The 25,469-nt window shown below is 41.0% G+C and overlaps 2 protein-coding genes across 2 annotated transcripts; one reads left to right on the top strand and one right to left on the bottom strand.

Moving 5' to 3' along the window:
• Positions 1-372: 372 nt before the first annotated feature.
• On the top strand, positions 373-22,896 carry ak7a (adenylate kinase 7a). Its single transcript, XM_089022112.1, has 19 exons — positions 373-523; positions 648-788; positions 871-985; positions 1,731-1,825; positions 1,887-1,997; positions 2,085-2,168; positions 2,250-2,338; positions 2,422-2,512; positions 2,621-2,698; positions 2,818-2,967; positions 3,691-3,819; positions 3,957-4,053; positions 4,147-4,275; positions 4,356-4,418; positions 4,817-5,014; positions 5,105-5,325; positions 6,083-6,241; positions 6,317-6,389; positions 22,483-22,896. The coding sequence occupies exons 1-18, from the start codon at positions 449-451 to the stop codon at positions 6,347-6,349; spliced, it is 2,058 nt and encodes a 685-aa protein (XP_088878238.1). The 5' UTR covers positions 373-448; the 3' UTR covers positions 6,350-6,389; positions 22,483-22,896.
• On the bottom strand, positions 12,589-23,269 carry scara3 (scavenger receptor class A, member 3). Its single transcript, XM_089022113.1, has 12 exons — positions 22,908-23,269; positions 16,024-16,059; positions 15,885-15,929; positions 15,671-15,790; positions 15,394-15,474; positions 15,210-15,319; positions 14,885-15,129; positions 14,235-14,454; positions 14,041-14,129; positions 13,764-13,956; positions 13,493-13,670; positions 12,589-13,433 (listed from the first exon to the last, which is right to left on the bottom strand). The coding sequence occupies exons 1-12, from the start codon at positions 22,912-22,914 to the stop codon at positions 12,946-12,948; spliced, it is 1,812 nt and encodes a 603-aa protein (XP_088878239.1). The 5' UTR covers positions 22,915-23,269; the 3' UTR covers positions 12,589-12,945.
• Positions 23,270-25,469: the final 2,200 nt, after the last annotated feature.

Below are 25,469 nucleotides of genomic sequence, written 5' to 3'. Positions count from 1 at the left end.
GTTGATGTTGTTAGGAAAGAGCCAGCCAACTTCTGCCAGCCTAAATAAACTGATAAAATACAGGTGGGTGATGAGCTGGTAAGCCTCAACTGTGAGATGCATAGCACCGTTGGACGATATGCGATCCTGACATCTGTATTTTTTTACCTTTTGTTTATTATTTGAACATGTCAGAGTTATTTAACCGTTCGTATGATTTTCTCCAAGCAAGGAATCTAGAGAAAAAAAAAAACAATTGAATTTGTGGCGACTTTAACTGGAAGTAGGCAGTAACAAGTTTCCATGGTTACCGGTAAACTCGGTTTATCGTCGCTCGGTGATGACGTAGACGCCCTTGAAACGTTGATTCGTCTCCTCGGTGATTATTTCGGGTCAAACTCCGAAACAAACAAAACGTTTTAACAACCCAAACCCGAATTAACATTGGCTGCCGAACCGTTCATTCAAAATGGGTGACAAAAAACGTTGCCGACGCATTTTTGTGAACGACGTCGACAAATATTCTTCCAAACACATCGCTGAGGTAAAGTACACACGTGACATTAATTAAGAATAAATTAACAATCCCCAATTCATCAGAATCAGAATCATCTTTATTGCCAAGTATGTAGAACGTTTTCCCCCTTCTCCTCAATTTACGTGCACAGTATTTATCGAGTTGCGGGGAGAAGACGGAGGATGAGGATGACGCCGAATCTCAGACAAGTGAACCTTCTTTCCTGGTGGTCGGCACTGTGTCGTCTCCATCCAGTTGTGAGAAAGCCAACGTTTTGCATGAGCAGTATTTGGTACGTTAAAAATGTCCAGTGCGTTCATTGGTGCTGTTTGCAAAAAGTACCTAAAATAAAAAGTCGCAATGTTGTCTTGTAGTCACTTAGCAGAGAGGAACTTCTCCTACGCTTGCTGGAATGTGACGTGGTGGTGTACAACATCTCCGAAAATGCAACCCAAGAGAACATTGAAGAGGCAACTTGGGCGGTCACAGGTCAGCAACGACAAAAGAACCCTATATTTGATTCGTCCCAAACTGTTATTAGAATCACCAACATCACCCCCCATCTAAAAAAAAAAAAAAAAAAAACATTGAGCGAGCCCTTCAAATGCCTCTAAAATCATCCATAGCAAATAAATTCACAAAATAAAGCTAACAACTAAAGCAAATGACCTATTTTATTGCGCACGTTGCACATTCACCTTCCATTTGCGCAAGTTAAGTTTTAAGGGCAAGTGCAGAATTTTTTGAACCTTTCTGAAAAATGACAATACACAGTTTAAGTTGATTAGATTTTTTTTTTTTTAGTCCAACAAAATCCTTTGTTCAAAATTTTTGGTGCATTGTACGGGCAAGCCCAGCATTTTAACAACTGCATTTTTAAGTCATTCACTCCCATTCCCGAATTTATTAGCTGAAAAAGCGCTGGACAGACCTCTGGCGATGTTTTCCCTCCCACGAGGGGGCAGCGTTTGCCTTTTGAACAGCCGCCCCCATTTTAATCTCAGATAAATCCAGGCCCATACAATTTAGGGATTAACTTTTTTCTAATGAAAGAATACAGTAAGGTTTCTTACTCTGCATTGAATGTTTATGTCATCCTAAAACTCAATATTCTGCAATTTGAGTGAAAATAGCACTAGAGTGGACACATTTTTGCACATCGTCTATCAGTGAATTAGTTAAAAAAAATCTTGCATTCGTAATGATACTATGTTTACTTCACTGTTATTTATAGCCCTTCATGGTGAAATGGAGAACTTCAAATCAAAGAAAACCTTCATTTTAGTGTCCACCGTCTTAACGTGGGCCATGACGAAGAGACCGGATGCGGTGAGCGTGGGCGACCGGTCAACAGAGTCTCCACGCTATTAACGACGCTTCCCTCCCGTAGGACGAACCAGAAAGATTTATAGCAGAAGAAGAGTTCCGAAAAAGACGTCCGCATCCCAGCTTTAAACATCACAACAATACGGAGAAACAAGTCCTCAAACTGGGAACGGGAGTAAGAAAAATATAAATCCACAAACAACGTTGTGTGAAGTAACATGCAATTCAGTGCCGTTTGTCTTTTTTTAAATATATATTTCAGAAAAAAACCAAATTGAAAGGCTACGTTTTGGCAGCGGGGATACAGTACGGAAAAGGAGAAAATCTCTTTCACTACTTTTACAAGGTACTGTACATTAATTATCCTTCCATCACTATCTGTTTAGTTTCCCAGTTTTATTATTCTCATTTTATATTTGCGACATAGGTGTCTTGGCTGTCTGAGTGTACCAAAGTTCCCATATTTGGCGAGGGCACAAATTACATCCCCACCATCCACGTGCTTGACCTCGCTAAGTACTTTGCCACTTTTAAATATTATTTATATATTTTTTTTTATTTTTTTGTATTTGCTTAGTTCGCTGTATTTTTTTTAACAGAGCGATACAAAGTTTAATCGAGGTCAAACCCAAGGCCAAATATATTCTTGCGATTGACGACTCCAAGAGCAAACTAGGGGACATAGTGAAGGTAAATGACTGAACAAAATAAAAAAGTTTAGAGTATTCTCCTTCTTCACCTTCAATTTTTGATGCTATTTTCTCATCAATAACAACAACTCTGCTCTTTGTATTTTAGTCCATAAGCCATGTGCTTGGACCAGGAAGAGTGTGTCAGGTCCCCGAAAATGAAGCCATCGATATGAAAGCCTTTAAGGTACACATACCAGGTGTAGGATTTAAAAAAGTACATCCGTCTTGGGGATATTTTTGTTTTGAGAATTTTAATATCACAAAGCACATTTTAAAACTCGGCACTTCCTCTCTTGTTTTTAGCAAGAGGAGCTGGAGTATATAAGCATAGATCTTCGCCTGGATGCTTTTGTTGTGAAAGACTCCTTTAATTTCATCTGGTCAGCAGAAGGCGGCATCATTGAGAATGTAGAAGCTCTCGTGGAAGAATACAGACATACAAGAAAGCTACTCGTAAGTCCTCCCAATTGGAAATTGGAAAATGATACGTTTTTTTTTTTTAAAGCTAATTTGGCACTGGCTATATCAAAGGTGTCAAAGTCATTTTTTTGTAGTTGTGGTGTCCTCTCGAGGGCCGTTATGAATTTGGGGAAGCCATTAGAATGTTTAATCCCCTCCACATATTACATATGGAGCGCACAACAAATTAACGAATAACTAGTTTTCAAATCTGAAGTCAAGAATAATGACTGTTATTGTGGTTTACATCCAAAAATATGAAATTTTGGTTAGGATATTAGCAAGCATCGTGGAATTTCACAAGTTTGATTTGCTTTCACGGGCCGAAAAAAAATAATGTGGCGGGCCGGATTTGGCCCCTGGGCCTTGACTTTGGCACCTGTGGGCTAGATGTTGATGTTATTTATTTACTTATTTATTGGATTGTATTGGATTTGCCTTTATTAGTCTCGCAGTGGAGAAATTTACATTTACAAAAAAATTTACAAAAAAATGAAATGAAAAAATGAAATTTACATTTCATTTTTTATCTATCTGTTTATTTGTTTTTGTTTATCTAACTAACAAACTAGCTAGCTGTTTTTATTTATGTATGTATTTATTTATTTGCTTATTTGTGTATTTATTTGTGTATTTATTTATTTATTTATTTATTTATTTATTTATTTATTTATTTATTTATTTATTCATGTAGTTATTTATTTTTTTGTGGTTTAGCCAATCAGAATCTGCTTGACTGGACCGCCCGCCGTGGGTAAAAGCGAACTTGCGGCCAACCTGTGCGAGCGCTATCGAATACATCACATCAACATCCGTGAGGTCATCAACGAAAAGATGGAGCAGCTGGTCAGTGAAACCCCCCTACCCCTGAAAGTTTTAACTAACACGAATTAACCGTAACATGTCTGACGAGATGGATGATCCCAGTTTTGAATTATACATTGAGGAAAGACATAAGAAGAAACTAATTTGTTACGCCACAGAAAGACACCATGGGTAAAATCGATGCTGAGGTCAGTGAACAGGAAATGGCACAGGACCAACTGGAAACTCTAAAAGCAAGCATGGAAAATAACGCAGGTCTTGTGCGCAACCCCCCGTTTTTCCGACAGCTATGATTGCTGTGATCAATATTTCTCAATGAACCATTTTTTTTTTCTTTGATGCCATCAGGTCGATTGGAAGATGATCTCCTCTTAGAAATTTTGACAGAAAAGCTCAATTCAAAGCCTTGCAGGAATCAAGGATTTGTCTTGTATGGCTTCCCGAGGACGTTTGAGCAAGCGAGTCAGATGTTCAGCGGTAAGTTTCTTCCAGGTGTTTGGATACTTTGTGCTGAATAACAACATAAGGTTGACGTGAGATGACTATTTGTTGCTCAGCCGAAGATGGAGAGAACCCAGACTTGCCCGACGGGACACCTTCTTACAATAATATCACACCAGGTTGGCCTTTTAAGTCCAGGTAACATCCGATTTACGACCAACTCGACTTGTGACCACAACCTGCAGACCCTATTTTCCAAATTTTAATTGTATGCCTGGCACCGTAACGCGCTAGAAGGCCAGCAACGTGTACGACAATTTTGGACAGCCAGCATCTCACTCTCGCACAGTAATCGACCGTGTGATGGCACCAGAGGGGAGGGGTTTGCGAGTCATTTAGCCTCCGAGTCTCTATTCAACAGTTTGAATGCATTTCAACTTACGACCATTTTGACTTACGACCGTTTAGTCAGAACGTAACCCGGTCATAAGTCGGATGTTACCTGTATTTGGTCTCGCTTGTTTATCTTCAAATTATATAAATAACTGATTTTCTTTTAATTTTTGGGGTGTTCTAGAATATGTTTTTGCCTTGGATGCATCTGATGAGTTTCTGACCAAAAAAGTACAAAATCTTCCCGAGAGTGAGGCCCAGAAAAGAGGCTTAACCCAAGATGAGTTCATCCCTCGACTGGCCAGATTCCGCCAACTCAGCAGGGCCGCTGAAACCGCCCTCGACTACTTTGATGAACTGGAAATATATCCCACATATCTCGGTAACATTCCTAAATCATGACGTCATGACGAATGAAAGATGATGGACGCATAGCATATAATCTCCCATCCGTGCTTCTCGTCGCCCGCAGAGGTGAAAGATGACGACCCTGAATTCAGCCAGATTGTGTGCAGCGTCATCGAGGTGGTAGGACCTCCCAAAAACTACGGATTGAGTCCCGAGGAGCAGGAGGAGGAGGAAAACAGGAGGCGAGAAATGGAAAGGAAGCAGAGGGAAGCGGAGGAAGCGGCAGAGAGGAAACGCATGAACGAGGCCATGCTCATCGAGATGGCAGCGCAGTATGAAGCTTGGGTACATTAATAATAAAAATAATAATGATACATTTCATTTATAAGCGCCTTTCAAAACTCTCAAGGTCACTTTACAGACACAGTATAGGTTTTTCTGTGGGTGAGCAGCGGCAGCCACACGCGCCAGCGTTCACTCAACCCGGAAGTAACTCAAATAGATATTAAGCTAGCTAGCGAATAGATTGCTAACAGATAGCTAGCTAGGCCTTCACTCAGCCCGGAGGCAACTCAGAAAGATATCTAGCTAATACATAGCTAGCTAGCTAGGTAGCTTCTTATTTTCCTTTCAGGGGTCACCACAGCGAGTCAGTGTCCTCCATCTTCAGAGGTTTGATTTGCAGCTATATAGCTAACAGCCAGCCAGCCAGATAGCTAGCTAGCTAGATAGCTTCTTCTTTTCCGAAATTAGTGTTGTATTCAAGTTTGTTTTTGTAAACAAAGGCAGTTCAAAATCTCCTAGACACCACTGTATTGTAATGAGGCAACATCGTATTTTTTTTTCCCAAACTCATTTTATAGCAAGTAAAACTTTGTGGGGGAAAAAAAAACTTATGTCATCAGGTAGCAGGTTCGCATAAAAGGGTTAAATAACTTGTTTTGAATCCTCACTATAAATACGTGCTTGTTAGTAGCATACCGCACATTAAATGTCCACACACTGCTCTCTAATTGTTTTTTTTTTTTAATATTTACAAACATCCTACTCACAAAAATATTGATCTATTGTACCATAAATGCCCCCCCCCTCTCTTCTTCAGCAAAACAATTTAGCAGAGGTGAAGAGGCAGGAGCACGAGCTACTCGAAGCTAAAGCTCTCCCGCTGAGAAACTACTTGATGAAATATGTCATGCCCGCACTCACCGAAGCCTTGCAAGAATGTTCCAAAATCAAACCCAACGACCCAGTCAGCTTTTTGGTATGACGGCGTCCATTTGTGATATGAACTATGGCCTCTCTCTGTTTAATTTTGTATTTTTTTTGGGGGGGCCAGGCCGAGTATCTTCTTCGGATGGATAGAGATTAACCCAACATCCCATTTCAACACGTCTTCCAGCGGAATCAAGGTACCGGTGATGGCAAAAAGTCCAAATATTTTGATTACATTTTATTTTTTGTTTTATTGTTGAATGACTTGGATCACTTATGCAGTCGTCCGTTAACTGAAAAGAAGTAAGAGACTCACAGGAGCAGATTGCAACTTGAAATTCCAAACCTAAAACCTCATTTTATACAAATATAAAACCATAGAAACTGACCTAGTTAAAATAAGGTGAAGTCAAAGGTTAAACACATCTATTTTCGAGTGATATAAATACACTTGGGGATAACCATCTGTTTTGATTATCTTAACTGTATTCATACACAGTGAATAATCAGTAACCCACAAAACGTGTACACCAGATGTCAAAAATGGATGAGTTTTGCATTGGTTGAAGATTTGTCATGCTTTGTGACTCAGCGGACTTCCTGTTTTGATGAGAATGTCTCATAAGTTCATACAATTTTTTTTCTCTCCCAAAGAAACCAACATCCAGCATTTTGGAATTCCTTTGCTTGTGTTTCGAGTTCATTTTGGGTAGACGCCGCCTCAAGCTTTTGAGTTGTCATGTATATGTTGTCATGATGATTTATCACCGCTAGGTGGCGCAGTGGTCACGTCCAATAATTTCACAATGGTGATGACGTGTGTGATGACAGATGTTTTGGGGTTTTTTGGGGGGGGCAAAATTGATTAGTCATGTACCCATTAGAGTGATTGATGATTTATACGCATATTCAAAATAAGTGACTATCCAATACTAACTAGGTTTAAAGTAACAAATATTTACCCATAGTCATCACATTGAATATAAAAGTGCCATCTGGTGTATTTTAGTCTCATGAACTGCAAAAGTGGTCACAAAAAATATGTAGCGTAAAGTCCAAAAAATCACTCAGACGTATGAAATTAACTTTGAATGCCCAAAGAAATGCTCAGAAATAAAATATTAATGGATGGATGGACGAAAATGCTACAAAATGATGTTATTGAACAGAAGTACCCGAAAAGGTGGCACCAATGGTTTAAAGAAAAATGCACACTTGGTCCTGAAATTATTATGACGAAAGGACAAAGCGAGTCCTAATTTCATTTTCGTTAGATGACACACGCCCCCATTTCCAAAAATGTCATGTGCTGCACAGAAGACCCTTACTAATACTTTGCCTGCCCCCTGTAACTTTTAAATAATGTACAACTTTCGGAACCAGGATATTATTCTACTGTTTTTTTTTTAATTCTGTCAACCACAGAAACGAGTTTGAAATGTTGATCCAAAAGTGACAAATATTTACTTAGGTGCCTAAAGTTGGGCGTCGCTAAAAACACGCTGGCCTTAGGCCTTATTCGGAAAACCTGAGTCACCATGGCAGATGCTTGAGCATCGGTAGAGTGTTGAAAACTGCAGGGAAATAAGAACTCGGCTGCTCCGCATTAAAATGGTCCCATCACATGTGTATGAGACCGACTTTGACCTTAGAGGGTTCGGGGTCATCATACCCACCTTCCAAGATAAAATGTCATTTCTGCTATTCGTTTATTCATTCATTGTTAAAAACTGGGGTAGTGATATCATTTTGGAAACAGTGCCAAATAGTCTGCAAACGGTTAATGGTGTTCTCTATCTTGTTAGATTTCCGGAAATAATAACTCCAATAGACATCCTCTCTGTGGTCTGGTCACTCACTCAAGTATGTGCATGCACGCCCACACATGAATGGGCACATGATAAATATAACAACTATCATGGTGGTCATCCCAACATCTGCTGGTGGTTGAAAATGCTGAATGTGGACCACACACACCTACACACACCACATAATGGGTAGAGCGGGACTTGTAACACACACACACACATTCCTGTTTCAATGTTTTTTGTGAAGTCCGGATAACTCCAGATAAGAAGTGAGGACCACCGTTGCTGATAAGTTTAGAGAAGAACTAGTGTTACATTTGAGCACTAAATGTCACCCCATTTCCCACTTCAACTTCTTTAAAAACAAAGCAATAAAAAGTGGACTTCAAACTGAAATAACAGTAGGAGTGAGGTTTCTGAATGGGTACATTCAAAGTCCTCACCCCTGGAGTGAATTTAGTTAAATATCGTTTTACTTTTTGTGATATGAACTTTTTACTCTGATTAAACACACACACAAAACACACACAGTGACTAAAAAGTGTGTATATCCAAGTGAAATGAAAATACACACCAAAAAATCATTTTGGGTGAATTTGTGGGAACCTCTCTGAAACTTTAACAAATGCATATATATATACCCTCTAGAAGCCTTTAGAATGAAAAACTTGTGAGGACTGGCTAAAAGGTCTTCACTTGTCAAAAATGTCCTCACTACGTATGGTATAAAATGTTAGTGGTCCTCACAAGACTGGTCATACAAACACACACACACACACACACACAAAGCTGACTTTCCGAAAGAGGTGACCCCTGTTTAAAGCTATGTACAATTTTGAGCTTTCCATTTCCCAACTCGCATGTTTTGGGAGTGTTGGAGCAAGTCAAAGTTGCATTATTTTCTCCTGTGTTTAGTAACGTGCAAAGGGGTTGGCGAACGTACTTGAGAAGACTCTGTGTCCAAATGAAAACACGCACTTTCAAATGGTCACAGATACAAATACCTGAATCCTTTCCAACGATTCAATGGGAGCCGTCTTGATTTCAGCGGATTAATGAAAGAAATGCGGCCAATCCTTAAAACGAACGGCATCTCGTTTTCTATGAGCTTGAAAATTGGCTCCTCGAGTCAGGCTGGATAAACAAGCAAACATACGACGCTTCATTAACTTTATTTTATTTTGTTAAACCTTTTAACACGCGGTCTGCGTCCCAACTAGTTTCTTAACAAGCAACTCAACCTCAAACCAAATAAACAAATATATCCCGCTGTTTGTTTTGTCAGTGGTTACAGAATGTCTGAGGCCATTTTTTTAAACAGGTACTATACATCTGGTTGCATAACAAGAGCTATTTTATTTGGGTTTGTAATCGCTAACATCCCGTCTGCGGCGAGGCTGCTGCACTTCATCAGCAAGCTCATTCTTTCGCTCTGTAGTACCAAAACAGAGAGTGAGAGAACAGCACGTACGAACGGAACAGTTGCAAAAAGTCAGTTGAAGTGAACTGCAGCTGGACTCTGTTATGTCTAAAACGCACTGAGGGAAATAACAAAGAGGTTTTTAATACTGCTCCTTCACCATTTTTAATATGTAATAATTTAGAGCACGGGTTTCAGTCATTTTTTGCCACGGGCCACATTGTAGTTATGGTTTCCTCTCGAGGGCCGTTATGAATTTGGGAAAGCCATTAGAATGTTTAGCCTCCTCCACATATTACATAGAGCGCACAACAAATTAACGAATAACTAGTTTTCAAATCTGAAGTCAAGAATAATGATTGTTATTGTGCTTTACATCCAAAAATATGAAATTTTGGTTAGGATTCTCGCAAGTATCATGGAATTTCACAATTTGCGCGGGCCGAAAAAAAAAGATGTGGCGGGCCGGATTTGGCCCGCGGGCCTTGACCTTGACTTTGATTTAGAGTATTTTCATTCAAAGCATCATATGTCCATCCATTTTCTAATCTGTTTATTCTCATATGGATCGCGGGCGTACTTAAGCCTAGCCGAGCTGAATTTGTGCAGTAGGTGGGGGGGGGCACCCTGAACTGGTTACCAGCCAATCAGAGGCTACATATAGAAGAATAATTCATACCAATTCCAAAAAAGTATGTTTGTGTTTCTTGGTTGGGATTGTTTGTTTTCAGTAATACAGTAAAGTCTCGTTATATCGATATCGGATATATCGATAGTCCCTGTTATATCGATATTTATTTCTATGCGCGCACGGAGAAAATTACATGCAAACAGGGTCGGATATATCGATAGTCCCAGTTATATCGATATTTGTTCGGACTCCCTTGAATATCGATATAACGAGACTTTACTGTATTTTGTGGTACCATGCAAGCTCGGTGTATGCATTAAATCAAAATAATCTCCACTTTTTAAGGGAATAAACGAGCCTGTGGCGGTCGGAAAGTGTGAAGCGACAAATCCGCCCACTGTTGCCCTTGGTAGAGTCTCATTATAAACTTCCTTAGACTGTACCGGGCAGGTTTCTGTTGATGTACTTTGTGGTATGCATTTGGCGCGCGCCATTTTTTTTTTTTTTTTGGTGCTTTGTTCACTTTTGCGGCGTTGTGCCGCGGCAGGTGTGATTCCCGTCATTGCTGGCACGCAAACAGATTCATAGCCACTTGGAAGGCTTGTGTTGTTACAGCTGCCAGTGTAAAAAGCTCTTTGGGGGGGCCTGTCAACAGTGAAGTTAGATCACGTCTAAAGACCTGCGTGGGCGGGGGGGTTTAGTTAGCGCATGTGCCAAAACTTCATGGGGTATCTACCTGGGTGTATTGCAAGTGGTTACGACACAAAGTTGCACTCAAGACTGACTTGGCAGCCAACTTATTCCTTTCTCCCCTCTGTCGGACTGCCATTTTCTACAAGAGAAATGGTTTCAGGGAATTGGGATGATTGGACTTTAACCTGTTGCAATATGATTACGCTCAAAAGTCACTGCCAATATAAGAACAGTGGAGGAAAAATGAAAATGAGAGCAGATTCCCGCCAATATAAACACTCCCGAGGTTTCACTCTTCGAAGTTTGCCCATATCCCTTAAGTGAACCTCAATTTGATTGTGGCTGCCTGACAGTCTGAAATATGAAGCGCTGGACATTACTCTTGAGTGATTTGAAATCTCGAAAAATACCTCTAGTGATTCAAGACAATGGGGTAAAAGTCTCGTGTTTAATGAAAAACAAAAGGAAATTGCGACCCTTTAAAGCACAGGTGTCAAAGTCAAGGCCCGGGTGCCATATCCGGCCCCCCACATCATTTTTTTTCGGCCCGCGAAAGCAAATCAAACTTGTGAAATTCCGTGATGCTTGCTAAAATCCTAACCAAAATGTCATATTTTTGGATGTAAACCACAATAACAAGGATTATTCTTGACTTCAGATTGGAGAACTAGTTATTCATTAACGTGTTGTGCGCTCTGTATGTAATACGTGGAGGGGATCAAACATTCTAATTTCTTCCCCAAATTCGTAACGGCCCTTGAGAGGAAACCATAACTACAATGTGGCCCGCGGCAAAAAATAACTTAATACCCCTGCTTTAAGGCTATCGGATGACATCAGAGAATAAGAAATATCTGCCATATAGGCCTGCAGACATATATGATGCTGTGCTCTACTTTACGTTGCATTATCCAGTATATATATATATTTTTTTTTGTTGAGTCCCTGGCACAATGAGATTTTTGACAGTCTCTTTAAATCAGTGGCGGAAACCCCAAAAAATGTGAGGGGAGCCACCAACATGTGTTTTGAGTTAATATTAAAGCCGCTCCCTTTCCTTGGGATAGACATGTTCTGCGAGTCGGACATAAGCGAGACCATCGTCTACTTTTATTGTTCAATACAAGCCAGTTGCATTTCATTGCACTTTAATTACCCCCAAAAAATGAAAAAATAGAGTTCTCTACTAGTGTTTTTTTTTCTTTTTAATTTCTTTGAGAGAAAGGACGTTTCCAGACTCTGCTGTCAGAGCAGAAGTATAAACTGTGTTAATATATAATGCTATTTTTAGTCCATGGACAAAATACTTCAGATTTTATTCCGATTTGAGAAAAAAAATTCAACTTCGTAGATTAGCCTTTGTTGTCATAAATGTTGCTTTTAACCAGCATCGTGTTCTAAATGTTCAATAATAAACGTCTTTGTAAGCTCTCAGTCGTACAGCCACGTCTGGACAGTAGGGATATACAGTAAAGTCTCGTTATATCGATATTCAAGGGAGTCCGAAAAAATATCGATATAACCGGGACTATCGATATATCCGACCCTGTTTGCATGTAATTTTCTCTGTGCGTGCATAGAAATAGTATCGATATAACCGGGACTATCGATATATCCGATATCGATATAACGAGACTTTACTATATATATATATATATATATATATATATATATATATATATATATATATATATATATATATATATATATATATAGGGCCGAAACTACCAGTAAGACTTTAGTTTGCTGAAGAAGCTTCTTGGATAAGAAGCAAAATTTCACTTTCATTCCTTTCATCACTTTGCTGCTGTGAAATGTAAATTTCTCCACTGTGAGACTAATAAAGGCAAATCCAATCCAATCCAAAACGTCCGACACCTTCAAAGAAGTACAGATGACGGCTGAAGAAACCTTTTCATCGATGAATAATAAACTATAAAAAAAAATTACATCTAGACGTCGGCATTTATACTTGTTCCAATGCTGAAGTAGGTTTTAAAGCGCACCGTTGTTCGTACAGTATTGTGAACTGCTCATGGCCATTGGTGCGTTGGAAATGAATTGTTCACCTTGAACACAGCAGATGCAAAGTGTCATCTTCAGAGTACCTGCTCCGAAAAACAAAAGCTACAAAATGACCTAATCGGTCAGCTTTCTGTGATACAACCGCTAAACTTGAGCCTACTTCCAAATCTGGTTGGTTACTGTCTTTTGGCTCCAGCAGCACGTTGGTTTCTCTGCTCCGTCCATGATTGATCAAGGGAGTGCTGTACTCCTGGAGGTCCAGGAGTTCCCGGTGGTCCGGGAGGCCCAGTTGGCCCTGGTTTCCCCTTGGGCCCCGGTGGTCCAATTATACCCGGTAGTCCTGTTTGTCCCTGGATCCCCGATGGACCACTTGGTCCTGGCACTCCGGTTTTACCAAGTGGACCCATATCACCTTTCTGACCCTTTTCACCACGTGGTCCCGGTTGACCGGGGCTCCCTTTAAGTCCTGTGTTACCTATGCCCCCTCGAGTGCCACTCGGGCCAGATTGACCAGGTGCACCTCTTGGCCCAGAAGAGCCCTTTTCTCCTTGCGATCCACGGCCGCCTATTGGACCTCGATCACCTTTGCCCCCGGTCTGTCCTATGGGTCCTTTTGACCCAGTCTCTCCGCGGTTACCTTTAGGGCCGGGCGGTCCTGGAACACCTGTGGATGGATCAAAGTGAGACAGTGTGGTGTGTTTTGTTGTTTTTCAAGCTGACTACCTCTTAAAATCGTAAAATTCTTGATCAGTTGCGTGTGGTGAGTGTCCACCAGCTTCATCTCCTCCATCACCATAGACAAGTTTCTGACATCCACATCCAGACGAACATTTAACAGCACGTGCTCCTGCCTCAGTGCATCCGCTGAGTTCAGAAGCAACAAGACGCTGCTGTTTAAGTTCTGCAAGGAGAGCCAGAGTGAGGAAAACCCTTGTGAGAATGTGGTCTGTCAAAAACCATCAGAGCAAATTTGGTGTTTCTATGTCGTCATGACCTGCATGTCTTCCATTTGTCGACTCAGGCGGCTCTGGCAGGTGGAGCTCTCAATGTTGATGTACTTGTACATACTCTGGACATGACTAACGGTGGCGTTGATGCTGGATGAGATTGTTTCTATCTCCATCTCGATGGAGTTCAGACGTCCATCCAATGCCAAGAAACGTTCTCCTGTCCGGTTTTCGTAGTACCTCACATTGAAGATAACCGTTTTGTGTGGGGTTTCATTTTTGTGGAGATGATAAGTGGTGCATTAACTGCAATCCCGAACATACTTGGAATGGTAGTGCAGGTCGTGCATGTTCTCTTCATGTTCATCCATGGAGGTTGTCACGTTGTCGAGTTGCACCTGCAGGTTCATGACCTGAAGGGGACATGGCATCAGATGACAGCGAAGTTATTGGATTGGATTCAGCACCATAAGAGTAAATAGATTAGTTTATTTTAGCAAGTAACAAAAGAAAAGTACCTGCTGACTGAGGTCGAAGTACATCTCAGAGGAAATGGATATCCTCTGGTGGTCCGCCACAATACTGTTTTGCAGGGACCGTAAGATTTGCGTGTTGCTGCTCGCATTGGATTTAATCATGCCCAGAATTTGAGTGTAGTTCTGCCAGTCGCTGGTCAACTTCTGGAGGACCAAAGTTTCCTCGTCTGATTTCCTCTGCAGGGCGTCAATCCACATGGTACTACAGAGGATAGATCATATCGACAAATGATGACAACAGCTAAGTTGTCAGCGGGAAATGCATATTCCCGGTTGGTATGGTACGCATGGAAAGGAACATGTGGATGACAAAGTCCATCAACTGTAGTTTCGGTCTGGAATTGCTGTTATTCTTTATTGGGTTTTGGCCGCAAAGCCAAATGTCTTCCATATGTGGTCCTTCAAAAGCGTACCGGTGCTGACTCAGAAATTTCTAAAATGGCAACAGCATGCGCCGAGGGGTCCTTGGTTTATCGTAAAGATTTGGACCTCCGATGTCAGATGATTGCGGTGACTATTTGCGTGCAAAACATTTCAACCCAGTCGACTGAAAGGGGCCATTTTGGATTACATAGTCTTCATTGGCACAGATTTTGACTTGGCGCCTGCACGTCTCGCGGCGTTGCACTCACCTAAGTGCCACAGTTGTGTTGATTTGCTGCGCGGTAGCTTTGACATCATATTGATCATCTGTCAGGGTCTTCATTCTCTCTTCCGTTTCCTCTAGCACGTCTTTCCAACCCTCCACCTGGTCTTGGTATCCCACCAACAACTGGTTAAGAACCTTAATGGACATGACGTGGCTCTGCATATCTGTGCTAAGCTGTTTGCTAGTGGCTGTCAGCTTGGTCTGAGTTTGAGAGGCTTGGTCCAGGACCTGAGAGGTACAGCAGCCGGAAAGAATATTTTGTAAGTCCTTGGATAACAGGATTGCAATTCCACGGTGATCTAAGGTACCTGCTCTTGTCCCAGGAGCATTTTTTGGATGTCCTCGAACTCCTGCTTGAGGCGAGTTATCTCCTCACTGTATAGGCTCACATCCAGACAACCTGAGCAGTTAGTTATTTCTGAAAGGCGGGTGTTTATGTAGACGGATCTCCAGCAAAACAAGTGGGTATGATGCACAGCGGAGAAGCGTTACCGTCGAGGGCTTTCTGAGCACTGGTGATCTTCTTTTCATAGATCAGCTCTTCTCCGGAAAGATAGTCCACTTTCCTAAAGACTGGAGACAAAGCAGTTTGGGGAAACTGTTAAGCTATTGCCATTAATTTTGGTGCTGATTGATACACCAAGTGCTGTCCTTTACTAAAATAGAAACATGTTCCAGGGTAGACTATACATTCATAAAAAGCATCTTACATTTTTTTCCCCTGTTAATATCTTTTGGCAAGGTGTCAATCAAACCCATCACAACTCACCGAGTGATGCCAGTACGACCACAATGATGATCAGGAAGGCAACTACCGCGTAAAGGACTTTGACGGCCACTTGGAGGGATTGGCTCTGTTGGCATCTCACACAGCCTCCTCGAGTGCGACCTGGGAATATTCCAGGAGTTTGTTTCGGATCATCAGCATATTATGCAAAATAATCGATTTGGGCTTGCAAATTGTGCATGTGTGCGGCCCTCACCTCTGAACGGCGGGATATCTTCTTCCTCGACGTTGATCTCCTCCTCTGCAACACATGATAGAAAACAAGACGTGATGCTTTCTTGCCATCTGTCTGCTCGTCCAGTCTCATATCTGTTCCGCAACAAACTTATAATTACCTTTAAAGAGGTGATTCTCGTATCCTCCGTAGCTGTCTGTCAAGGAAAGAAAGACATAACAAATGTGTAAGAAGGCCATGCCTTTTTTTTTGATAGTCACGTGCCAAAAATTCTGCCAGAGTGACAAGTTAAAACGTTTTGAATGGTGTCCTTCTCCTGGGAGAACATTTTCCTCATCCTTCATCAATATTAAATGAATAAATAGATAAATAGATTAATCAGCTCCTATATTTTGTTTTTCCACTTCTTTCTTTCCTTTCCTCTTCCTTTCATAACTTTGCTGTTGTGTTACTTCCGGGTAGAGTGAACGCTGGCGCTAATGGCTGCCGCTAATGGCTGCCGCTGCTCACCCGCACAGAAAAATCCAGTGACTGTAAAGTATCCTTGGGAGTTTTTAAAGGCGCTTAGAAATTAAATGTATTATTATTATTATAAATAAATGAATAGATAAATAGATGAATAAATACATGGATAAATAGATGAATAAATGAATAGATGAATACATAAATAAATAGATACATGAATTGATAAATAAATACATGAAAAAACATATAAATAAATGAATAAATAAATACATAAACATGTGAATAAACGAATGAATAAGTAAATAAATAAACATGTAAATAAATAAATGAATAAGTAAATAAATGAATGAATAAATACATACATACACATAAATAAATACATAAATAATAAATAAATACATACATAAAATACTAGTAAGAATATAAATACTCTTTTTGTCCTCAATCCCGCTGCATGGAACAGCGCACACAAATCAAACTGACGCATCGAAGCACATGATGTCAGGTCGTGAAACCACATTGCAGACCCGCGAGAAAACCTTCAAAATTTTCCATGGGAGGGGCGAGAAACTTGTTATGCTGTTAAATTATGCTTATGTAATGACTGTCGACAGACTGTATGTCAACAGTGGCAGTTTTTTTTTCATGGAAACGGTTTTAATGTGACACCCAAATACATGCGGGGATTTTCTGTATTATTCAATTTCCACAGCGAAAATCTTTCAGCCCCGACAGAAGGAGTCAAACCTTTCAGCAGTTGGACATTTTTTGCGTCACATTCTTTTTATTTATTTTTCCTTCCCCACCTCTTTCCCCAGACTGCAAATTGTGCGCAAAATCTGCTAAGTCAATCGAACGCCTGACATTCTACGCTGTGACCTTCATTTAATGTGAGAAAGTTTACTCGCGACCGCCGAGGGATATGTGCGGGCGGCTTCAGATGTGGTCACCATCCACCCCCAAAAAAAGACCGCACTGACCAAACCGTGATCCAAAATGATAATAATAATAATAATATATATATTTATAAGCGCGTTTCAAAACTCTCAAGGTCACTTGATAGTCAGGTGAGCGGCGGCAGCCACATGTGCCAGTGTTCACTCAACCGGGAATAACTCAAATAGATCAAGTTAGCTAGCTAGCTAATAGATAACTAATAGGTAGCTAGCTAGCTAGGTAATCATAATAATACATTGTATGTATAATATTGTATTTGATAATGATCAAAATAATAAGACAGAAGAAGATATGAGTATGAGGTAGTATGTGAATATTTGACTGTTAAAGAATCAAAATCAGAATCATCTTTATTAGCCAAATATGTAGAACACACAAGGAATTTGTCTCTAGTAGAACACACTGCACTAGTATCATCATAAAAAAGATATGGCAATTAAGTATGGATCACACTAATAAAAGCTAATCTATTCTAATTCCTTCGTGTAAATGGTACCTCTCAGGAATAACTGTGAGACAATGTTCAAAGTATCAACAAGACAGTCTGCCTGAGGGGAGTCAGTGGAAAAGGTAGTGGGCAGGGTGCGGAGGGTTCCAGTAGGATTTTTTTGGGCACCCTTGTCTTGATTCTTGCAGTGTGCAAGTCCTCGAAACTGGGCGATGCCAATGATTTTTTTTCTTCCGCCGTTGAAGTCGGATTTTGTCAATTTTTAATAAATTGGAACCAGGTACTATACAGCAGTATGAACTATTCCAAGTTGCATCCACAATGCCTACTTGAGAGTTTTTGCATGTAGACTTTGGCCCGTAAATTTCAAATATGTATCATCGGCACATTATTTATAAGCTCAATGGGTATCCACCCTCAAATATTTGTCAGCTCTGGGTATCTTCCCACCCTGTACCAGCCTTTCTCCTTTTGCTCTTATTTTCATTTCTCCCTGTGGCAAAAAAAAAGTCCTCCCGTCTGACGCGTTAGTGAGGAAGCCGACGGGTCCAACACACACAAAGCGGTGCTGAGCTGACAGCGGCACAGAAACAAGGCCTGTGCAAAGTCGCACCTAAACAGCGAAGTCACAGCCAAACCATGTGGAACCACTAAAATTATATTGATTGAGCTCTTTTGGAATAAGTGGCAATTTGCATGTAATTGGAGTGGACGACGTGTATGACGTACATCTGTGTGAGCTCTCAGTCGGACAGGAGTAGTCCATCGATGAGAAGGTTTCTTCAGACGTCATCTGTACTTCCTTGAAGCTGTCGGACGTTTTGCTTCTTATCCAGGAGGCTTCGTCAGCGAACTAAAATTTGCTGGTAGTTCTGGCCCTATCTCTCTCTATATATACTATATATATATATATATATATATATATATATATCCCTACTGTCCAGACGTGGCGGTGCCAGACCTATGCTCTGATAGGTCCCTGCTCTCAGGTTGGGGGAGCAGAGGACTATTCCCTGAGGCTACACTGATTACTTATATTGTCCTGCCTGATTATGGGGTCTATTACTGGCCTGATTGCCCCATTTGCTCTGGTATCAGCATACCTAAGCCTATGTGGTCTAAGAAGTCTGTTGTAAGAACAATCCAAATCAAACCTCACCCCACCATGGCGATTTAGTGAAGGGTTTTGCTGTTTTATGAAAATAGCTTTTTATTCCCCTTTCAAACCATCTATGTGATGTAGTTCGCTTGAAAAGCGAGTTAGGCCCCTCTATTTATTTATTTATGAACGAAGCCCTATTTATTCTTGAACATTAAAATCGCAAGTGTCCCATGACTTTCGTCTAAACAGAGTAGAAGCTATGCCTAGTCATCAAAAGACATAACATTATGTAATAAACGCACCGCTGTGCATAGCGTAGCAAACAAAACCCGAACGAATTCGTATGGCGCTCTACGTCCTATTTTTAATACCCGAATAAATTTGTGAATGGCAGTAAATGAGGAACGTATTATGTCACGAATATGACAAGCTTTTTTTTTAACCGAGGTTCTATTGTTATAGCGAGTGGGCAAAGCGGCGCAGATGGCGCTCTGCGGCGGTGAAACGCACCTATGAAAATATCAAGGTTGGAATCTTGTGAAACGCAGGCAAATTCCAAGCAACTGTAAACCACAACGTCGGATACGGTTTCTAAAAATGACAAGTCCAATTTTCAATGTCTTTCGGATCAGAGGGGGGGGGGCTTTGCAAACGCAGGACCAACCCACGATTGGGAATGCGAGGCAACAGTTGGACTGTTTGTGTTTACGGACGGGCGCAGTGACAACTCCCCTTTCCTATTTTGAACTCTTACTCGCCTAGATGTAAATGAAAGCAGGATTCCCCCCCAAAAAATGCTGCAGGGTAGATTATAAGCTTGGACGTCGTACAAACCTCTGTTGATTATTTAGAATAGCTCGGTCTTGAACGTACGTGTGGTCTCCTCAAAACTGTTTTTCCCCCCTAACCTAACCCTGTGAGGAATGTATTAGACAGCATATTCTGGCAGCTAGACCGAGCGAACCCCTGAGCGAAGAGAGAAATATAGCTCAAGCTTGTACAAAAATGATTTCATGGCTTCATGTCCTCAATATGGCTCAAAATCCTTTACATCCTCGGTTGAAGAGATCACATAAATCCACTGCTGAACATAAATTCAGGACGAAAAAGGATACATTCGGTATTTGGTTCAGAACGGGGGATTACATCGGACATTATTTCAGGAAGGAGTGTTAAAGGACAACCAACACCATTTTTTGCAACAGATGCAAGCAGACACACTAGAAACTTCATTAATAGCTGGTTCCCTTGCGTGTATGTTCTCTTCAAATTGTACAGGTGGCTTGTGCAAGTTATTTGTGGAGCCTGATTGATGGGCTATTTTAACCTTGCAGTCTACACTCTGCCATTGAACTATCGATAAAGTTGAAAGGACTCCAAATTTCACTGTGTTTTCTATCTATTTTCTCACCATTTCACTTTTGTTTTTGTTTTCTTTTCACTTTTGTTTTTTTGTTTCAAGCTCTGTCGTCTCCTTTTCGTGTGTGTGTGTTTCTGTAACCCCTCGCCTCGCTAACTTCTGCGTGTGTGTCCCTCCCTCATCTACCATGGATCTTGACCAATCACGTGCGGCTTTAACCGAAGACTCGGGGTGGGGAATAGAGGGGAAAATAGTTCGTATGCCAAGATTATATTCTCTCGAATTTAACGTTCGTACGGCGAAAAGTTGGTTAGCTAAAGCGTTCGTAGCCGAGGTTTCACTGTATCCAAATCCAAAACGCAATCTCACTTGACTGCACGTGAACACAGAAATAGAAACGACATGGCAGAAAATGTCAATTACATTCAGGTATTTAAATAATATATACTCCTGCGTACGTGTTTAAACTGAAAAGGCGCAAATGAAACATGCGGGATAGAGATAGGGGAAACAGTGCGGTTGGGTTGTCAAGGTTATAATAATAACAGGAACTGGAAATAAACAGAAGCGTCCCGCTCGGCCGTCTCGGGAGTTGGAAGGTCAGAGGCAGTTTGGAAAAAGGTGAGGCTTTATTTGAGGCCATCGTTTGACACAAACCATCTGTTGCAATGATAAAATAATAATAAATAAAAATACACCGTACTGGGATATGACCTGACTAAATAACTCCAGGACAGTCGTTGGGAGTGTTTCTTTATTTATTTTGCCAAGCTTAGCCTTTTAGATTCTGTTTTCCTTCCAAACGCAATCACACAAATAACAAATATTCCCAGTGGTTTACTAAAAAATGTTAACTATCCACAGAAATTCCCCCTAGTCATGTGAACGCCCGGCATTTTTTGGCTCACTCGAAATTCACCATAGAAATCGAATTAAATGGCGATTATTATTTTAATTCTTGGTCACTGCTGCGTTTAAACTAGCTAGCTAGCTAAAAAGATCTAGCTAGCTATATTGTCTAGCTGGCTAGCTAGCTATCAGCTATCTGGCTGGCTAAATAATAATAATAATAATAATAATACATATCATTTATAAGCGCCTTTCAAAAGGTGAGCAGTGGCAGCCACATGCGCCAGCGTTCACTCAACCCTGAATAACTTATAGATAGAAAGCCAGCTAGCTAATAGATAGCCAGTTAGCTATATAAGTAATAGATAGCTAACCAGATAGCTAATAGATCGCCAGCTAGATAGCTATAGAAGTAATACATAGCTAGCTTGATAGCTAACCAGATAGCTAATATATAGCAAATAGCCAGCTCGGTAGCTAGCTAGTAGTATTGGATTGGAGTACTGTATTTCCATTCTTTTATGCCACCATTTTGAATAATAATAGTAATAATAATACTACTAATAATAATACATTTCATTTATAAGCGCCTTTCAAAACTCTCAGTCACTTTACAGCTACCTAGCGAGCTATCTAGCTCTCTGGCTAGCTAGCTCGCTGGCTATTGGCTATCTATTAGCTAGCTGGCTAGATTTCTATCTATTTGAGTTACTTCTGCCTTGAGTGAACGCTGGCGCGTGTGGCTGCACAGAAAAAAAATTATCCTGTGCCTGTAAAGTCACCGCGAGAGTGGCTGCCTTCCCAGCAGCTCCCGTATTTTGTTTTTCTACTTCTTTCTTTCCTTTCCTCTTCCTTTCATAACTTTGCTGCTGTGAAATGTAAATTTCTCCACTGCGAGAATAAAGGTACATCCAATTTAATCCAATTATTATTATTGTGTGTAAAATTCATCTCACATTAGGGATGAAAGAACCAATAGCTTTTTTTTGGCGTGCACAATGATGAACAGGCTTACATCATTTCAAGCTGCGAGCCCACATGTGGTATTCCTTCCCTCCCACTTCCTCATCCCAACTGTATCCTTCAAGTCTCTGTTGGGCTTTCAGTCAAACCTTTGTGGCCAAAGCACAGAGTTCTGTGTGGGAATCGTGTAATGCTCCTGCCCTCCACCCCGCCACCCCCACCCCTGACAAACTTTCCCCTTCTTACCACGCTGCTGCAAACCTTATGTTCTCTTACTCCCTTGAAGAGGAGTCAAAGATGTGGGGAAAAATTTGGCCGCTGTGCTGTTTTTTTTTTTGTCAAAGTCACGAAGATGTAATAAGCACGCATACGCAGGCATTTAAAAAGCTGACAAATCGTAACTTCCCACCCAAGATCAACAAAGTAGTACTTTCTCAGGATTGCTGATGTGATTCCTATGTGCTATTTTTTACAGGTGCAGGATTTCATGTTACAATGGCAGGTAACAAAGCTATTCAGACGTCCGTTTTGAGATGCAGCCCAGGAAGCTGACTTATCGAAGCTGGACGGCTCACCGGCCAATCGTAGGAGCACATCAATCACAGACAACCAGCTAAGTCGTTAATAGTCATGATAGATAAATAAAATGTGTTAATTTAAGTAAAATTGGATTAAATATGGCTGATATGGTGGCTGGGTGTTCCTCACAGTTCTGAGGTCAGTAGGTTCAATTCGAGGCGATGTGGTGCATGTATGTTCTCATGTGAAGGGTAACCAGGAGTTTCCAAAGAAATCATGTGCAGGTACTGGAATAACATGCACTTTGCATGCAGTGGAGCTGAGATTTAAACACACACACACACCCAAAAAATATACATACAGGTTGTGAGTCCGCTTTACCTTTCATGGTTCCTCACTTTGGCTCGCTGATGCTCAGCTTGTGGGCAGTATGATCATACGCAGGTGAAGCAAAAGCAGTCAGCAGGTTGAGGCATCTGTAGTGGTTTTCCCATCCCCGCCCCAAAAAAAAGGGGATAAAATCCCAATCTTCCTCAATGTGCTGTTTGGGTTAAAAAATATTGCAAAACAAACTCATTCGTTTGCATCTCAAAATGGGTAAAACATATTTAGTTGAATAGTGGTCTAACCGTAAAATGGGTTACAATACTATTGTTTAAAATGCTAAAAAGGTGCATCGGATTAGAGCTCTGTGATCTCATCCCTCTCCCATCCAGAGCCCGAGGAGACTAAAACCTCCGCAGAATGAGTCCATGGGCAACTTTTAAGGGGGGGGGGGGGGGGGAGGAAGCAAGGAAGAAGAAAAACGAGAGAGTGAGAGAAACAAAGAAACTGGAAACATGAGGGAGGGCCCTGGAACTGGGACAAAAAAAAGCAAGGGGGTGAAAAGGGGGAGGGTCCGTGTCTTTTACACCAAGTTTATGACTAACAAGTGTTTGGGAAGTTACATTAGAAAATATCTCAAAGGCAACACCTGCACATTCCACATTCAGAATTCCAATCTGGCACTCTTGTGCAATTAGAAAAATGACAATAACAGTTAAATTAATCAAATACAGTGATACCTCGGTTTACGAACCCCTTGGCTTGTGAACTTTTCGGTTTACGAATGTTAAATTTCGGAAAATTATACCTTGGCATCCGAACTTTTTTTCAAGATACACACGCAGCTGCCTCAATGAGTGATGTCGTTCGCGAACGAGCCCGTTTTTCTAACAACAAAATGGCAGCCGACTATTTTCGTCCTCTATTCCCCGCCCCCAGTCTTCGGTTAAAGCCACGTGATTGGTCAAGAACGCAGCAGTGATGGGAGGTGGGGTTTACAGAGAGAGAGAGTGAAGCTGTTCTCCAAAAAGAAAATGGCAGCCGACTGTTTTTGTCCTCTATTTCCCGTCTTCGGTTAAAGCCAAGTGATTGGTCAAGAACGCAGCAGTGAGGGGGGTTGGTTTAAACATTGAAGAGACAGGCAGATGACGGTGAGAGAGTTTCAACTTTGATAGTTCAAAGGCAGAGTGTAGGCTGCAAGGTTAAAATATCCCATCAATCAAGCTCCACAATCAACCTGCACAAGCCATCTGTACACTTGATGCAAAAAGCTATCAACCCAGCTAAACAGAACACAATTGATGAGGAACTAGATAAAATTATAACAGAGAAAGCACCTACAAGGGATCATTGGTCAAGATGGTGAAAGAAGGTTACGTTCCTCATCATTCCATCAGTGTTCACAAAGGTCAATGACTGATGAATACAGGCCGTTATATCGATTCCGATCAAGCCATCAATGACCATCACAAAGGTCAATAAAACGACTTTATTATGTAGTACATTTTTTTCTTTAATTATAATACCATAGCACCTTTATTATACATAAAATAAGGTATATTTTGTGTAGTTTTAAGGCTTAGAAAATTATAAAGTAGAAAATTATGTTTTATGGGAACCTGTGTACGCATTATTCTCATTTTCATAGTTTCCTGTGGGAAATTAATTTTTGGGATACACACTTTTCGCCTTAAACACTGTCTGGGAACCAATTAAGTTCATAAGCCAAGGTATCACTGTACAATATTGATTCAGCGTGATGTAATGTGCTCTGTAACTTTGCTGACATTGAAGGCCTTTCGAGCTGCTGCTTTGCACTGTAACCGACACCTATTAAGGTGTGCGACTTTGGAAATCTGCGGTTATAGTCATAAAACGTAAAAAATATATATTATTTATAATATAATATAAAATACTTTAATGAAGCAACGCACGAATGCCCTAGAGAATATTCTCTGCAGTGAATGTTGCCAATTGTTTTATCAGTTCAACGTCCATTTCGGGTGACGTCGTCATCGCTGCATTGCTCCGAGGCCTCGGGCTGCGTTCTGCAAAGCAAAACATCTCTCGGCTGTCCTTTGATCATGCAGAATTATATCAAGCTGCATTTCCAAACCAGCGCACATTCCGACGCCTACACGCTCACGCATGTCGCCTGACACAAAGCCGGAGCTAAATTGATACCAGGATCAGTCCAGATGCTTTTTTTTTTTTTTTAAACTACATCTGGAGCCAATCAGTGGCGGCTCAGTCGATATCACCCAGGGGGCCTATTAAGACGGTGATAATTGCACCATATGCCAGAGGTGACTCATTAAGACATTTGTTGTTGAAATGAAGCCAGTCCTCTGCGGACCGTCATCAACATCCATTGAGACTAATTCAGTTGAGTGGTCCAGTTGGACAAACACCGGAATTGAAAATATGATGTAGAGCGCCATTCCCGAATGTGTTCGAATTTTGTTTTGTGCCGATAAAGCGCTGGTCAGACCTCTGGAAATGTTTTTTCTTCCCACGAGGGGGCAGCATTTGCCTTTTGTCCATGTTTATGCTTTGTTCCAGCTTAAGCTGTTGTTAAAGCGCTATATAAACCAATATATATATACAGTACCATTATTG

Source organism: Hippocampus bargibanti, linkage group LG19, assembly GCF_051943395.1.
Source record: "Hippocampus bargibanti isolate YZ-2025 linkage group LG19, ASM5194339v1, whole genome shotgun sequence".
Taxonomy (NCBI): domain Eukaryota; kingdom Metazoa; phylum Chordata; class Actinopteri; order Syngnathiformes; family Syngnathidae; genus Hippocampus; species Hippocampus bargibanti.
The sequence above is the reverse complement of the archived record's forward strand: the minus strand, read 5'-3'. Positions and strand labels throughout refer to the sequence as shown.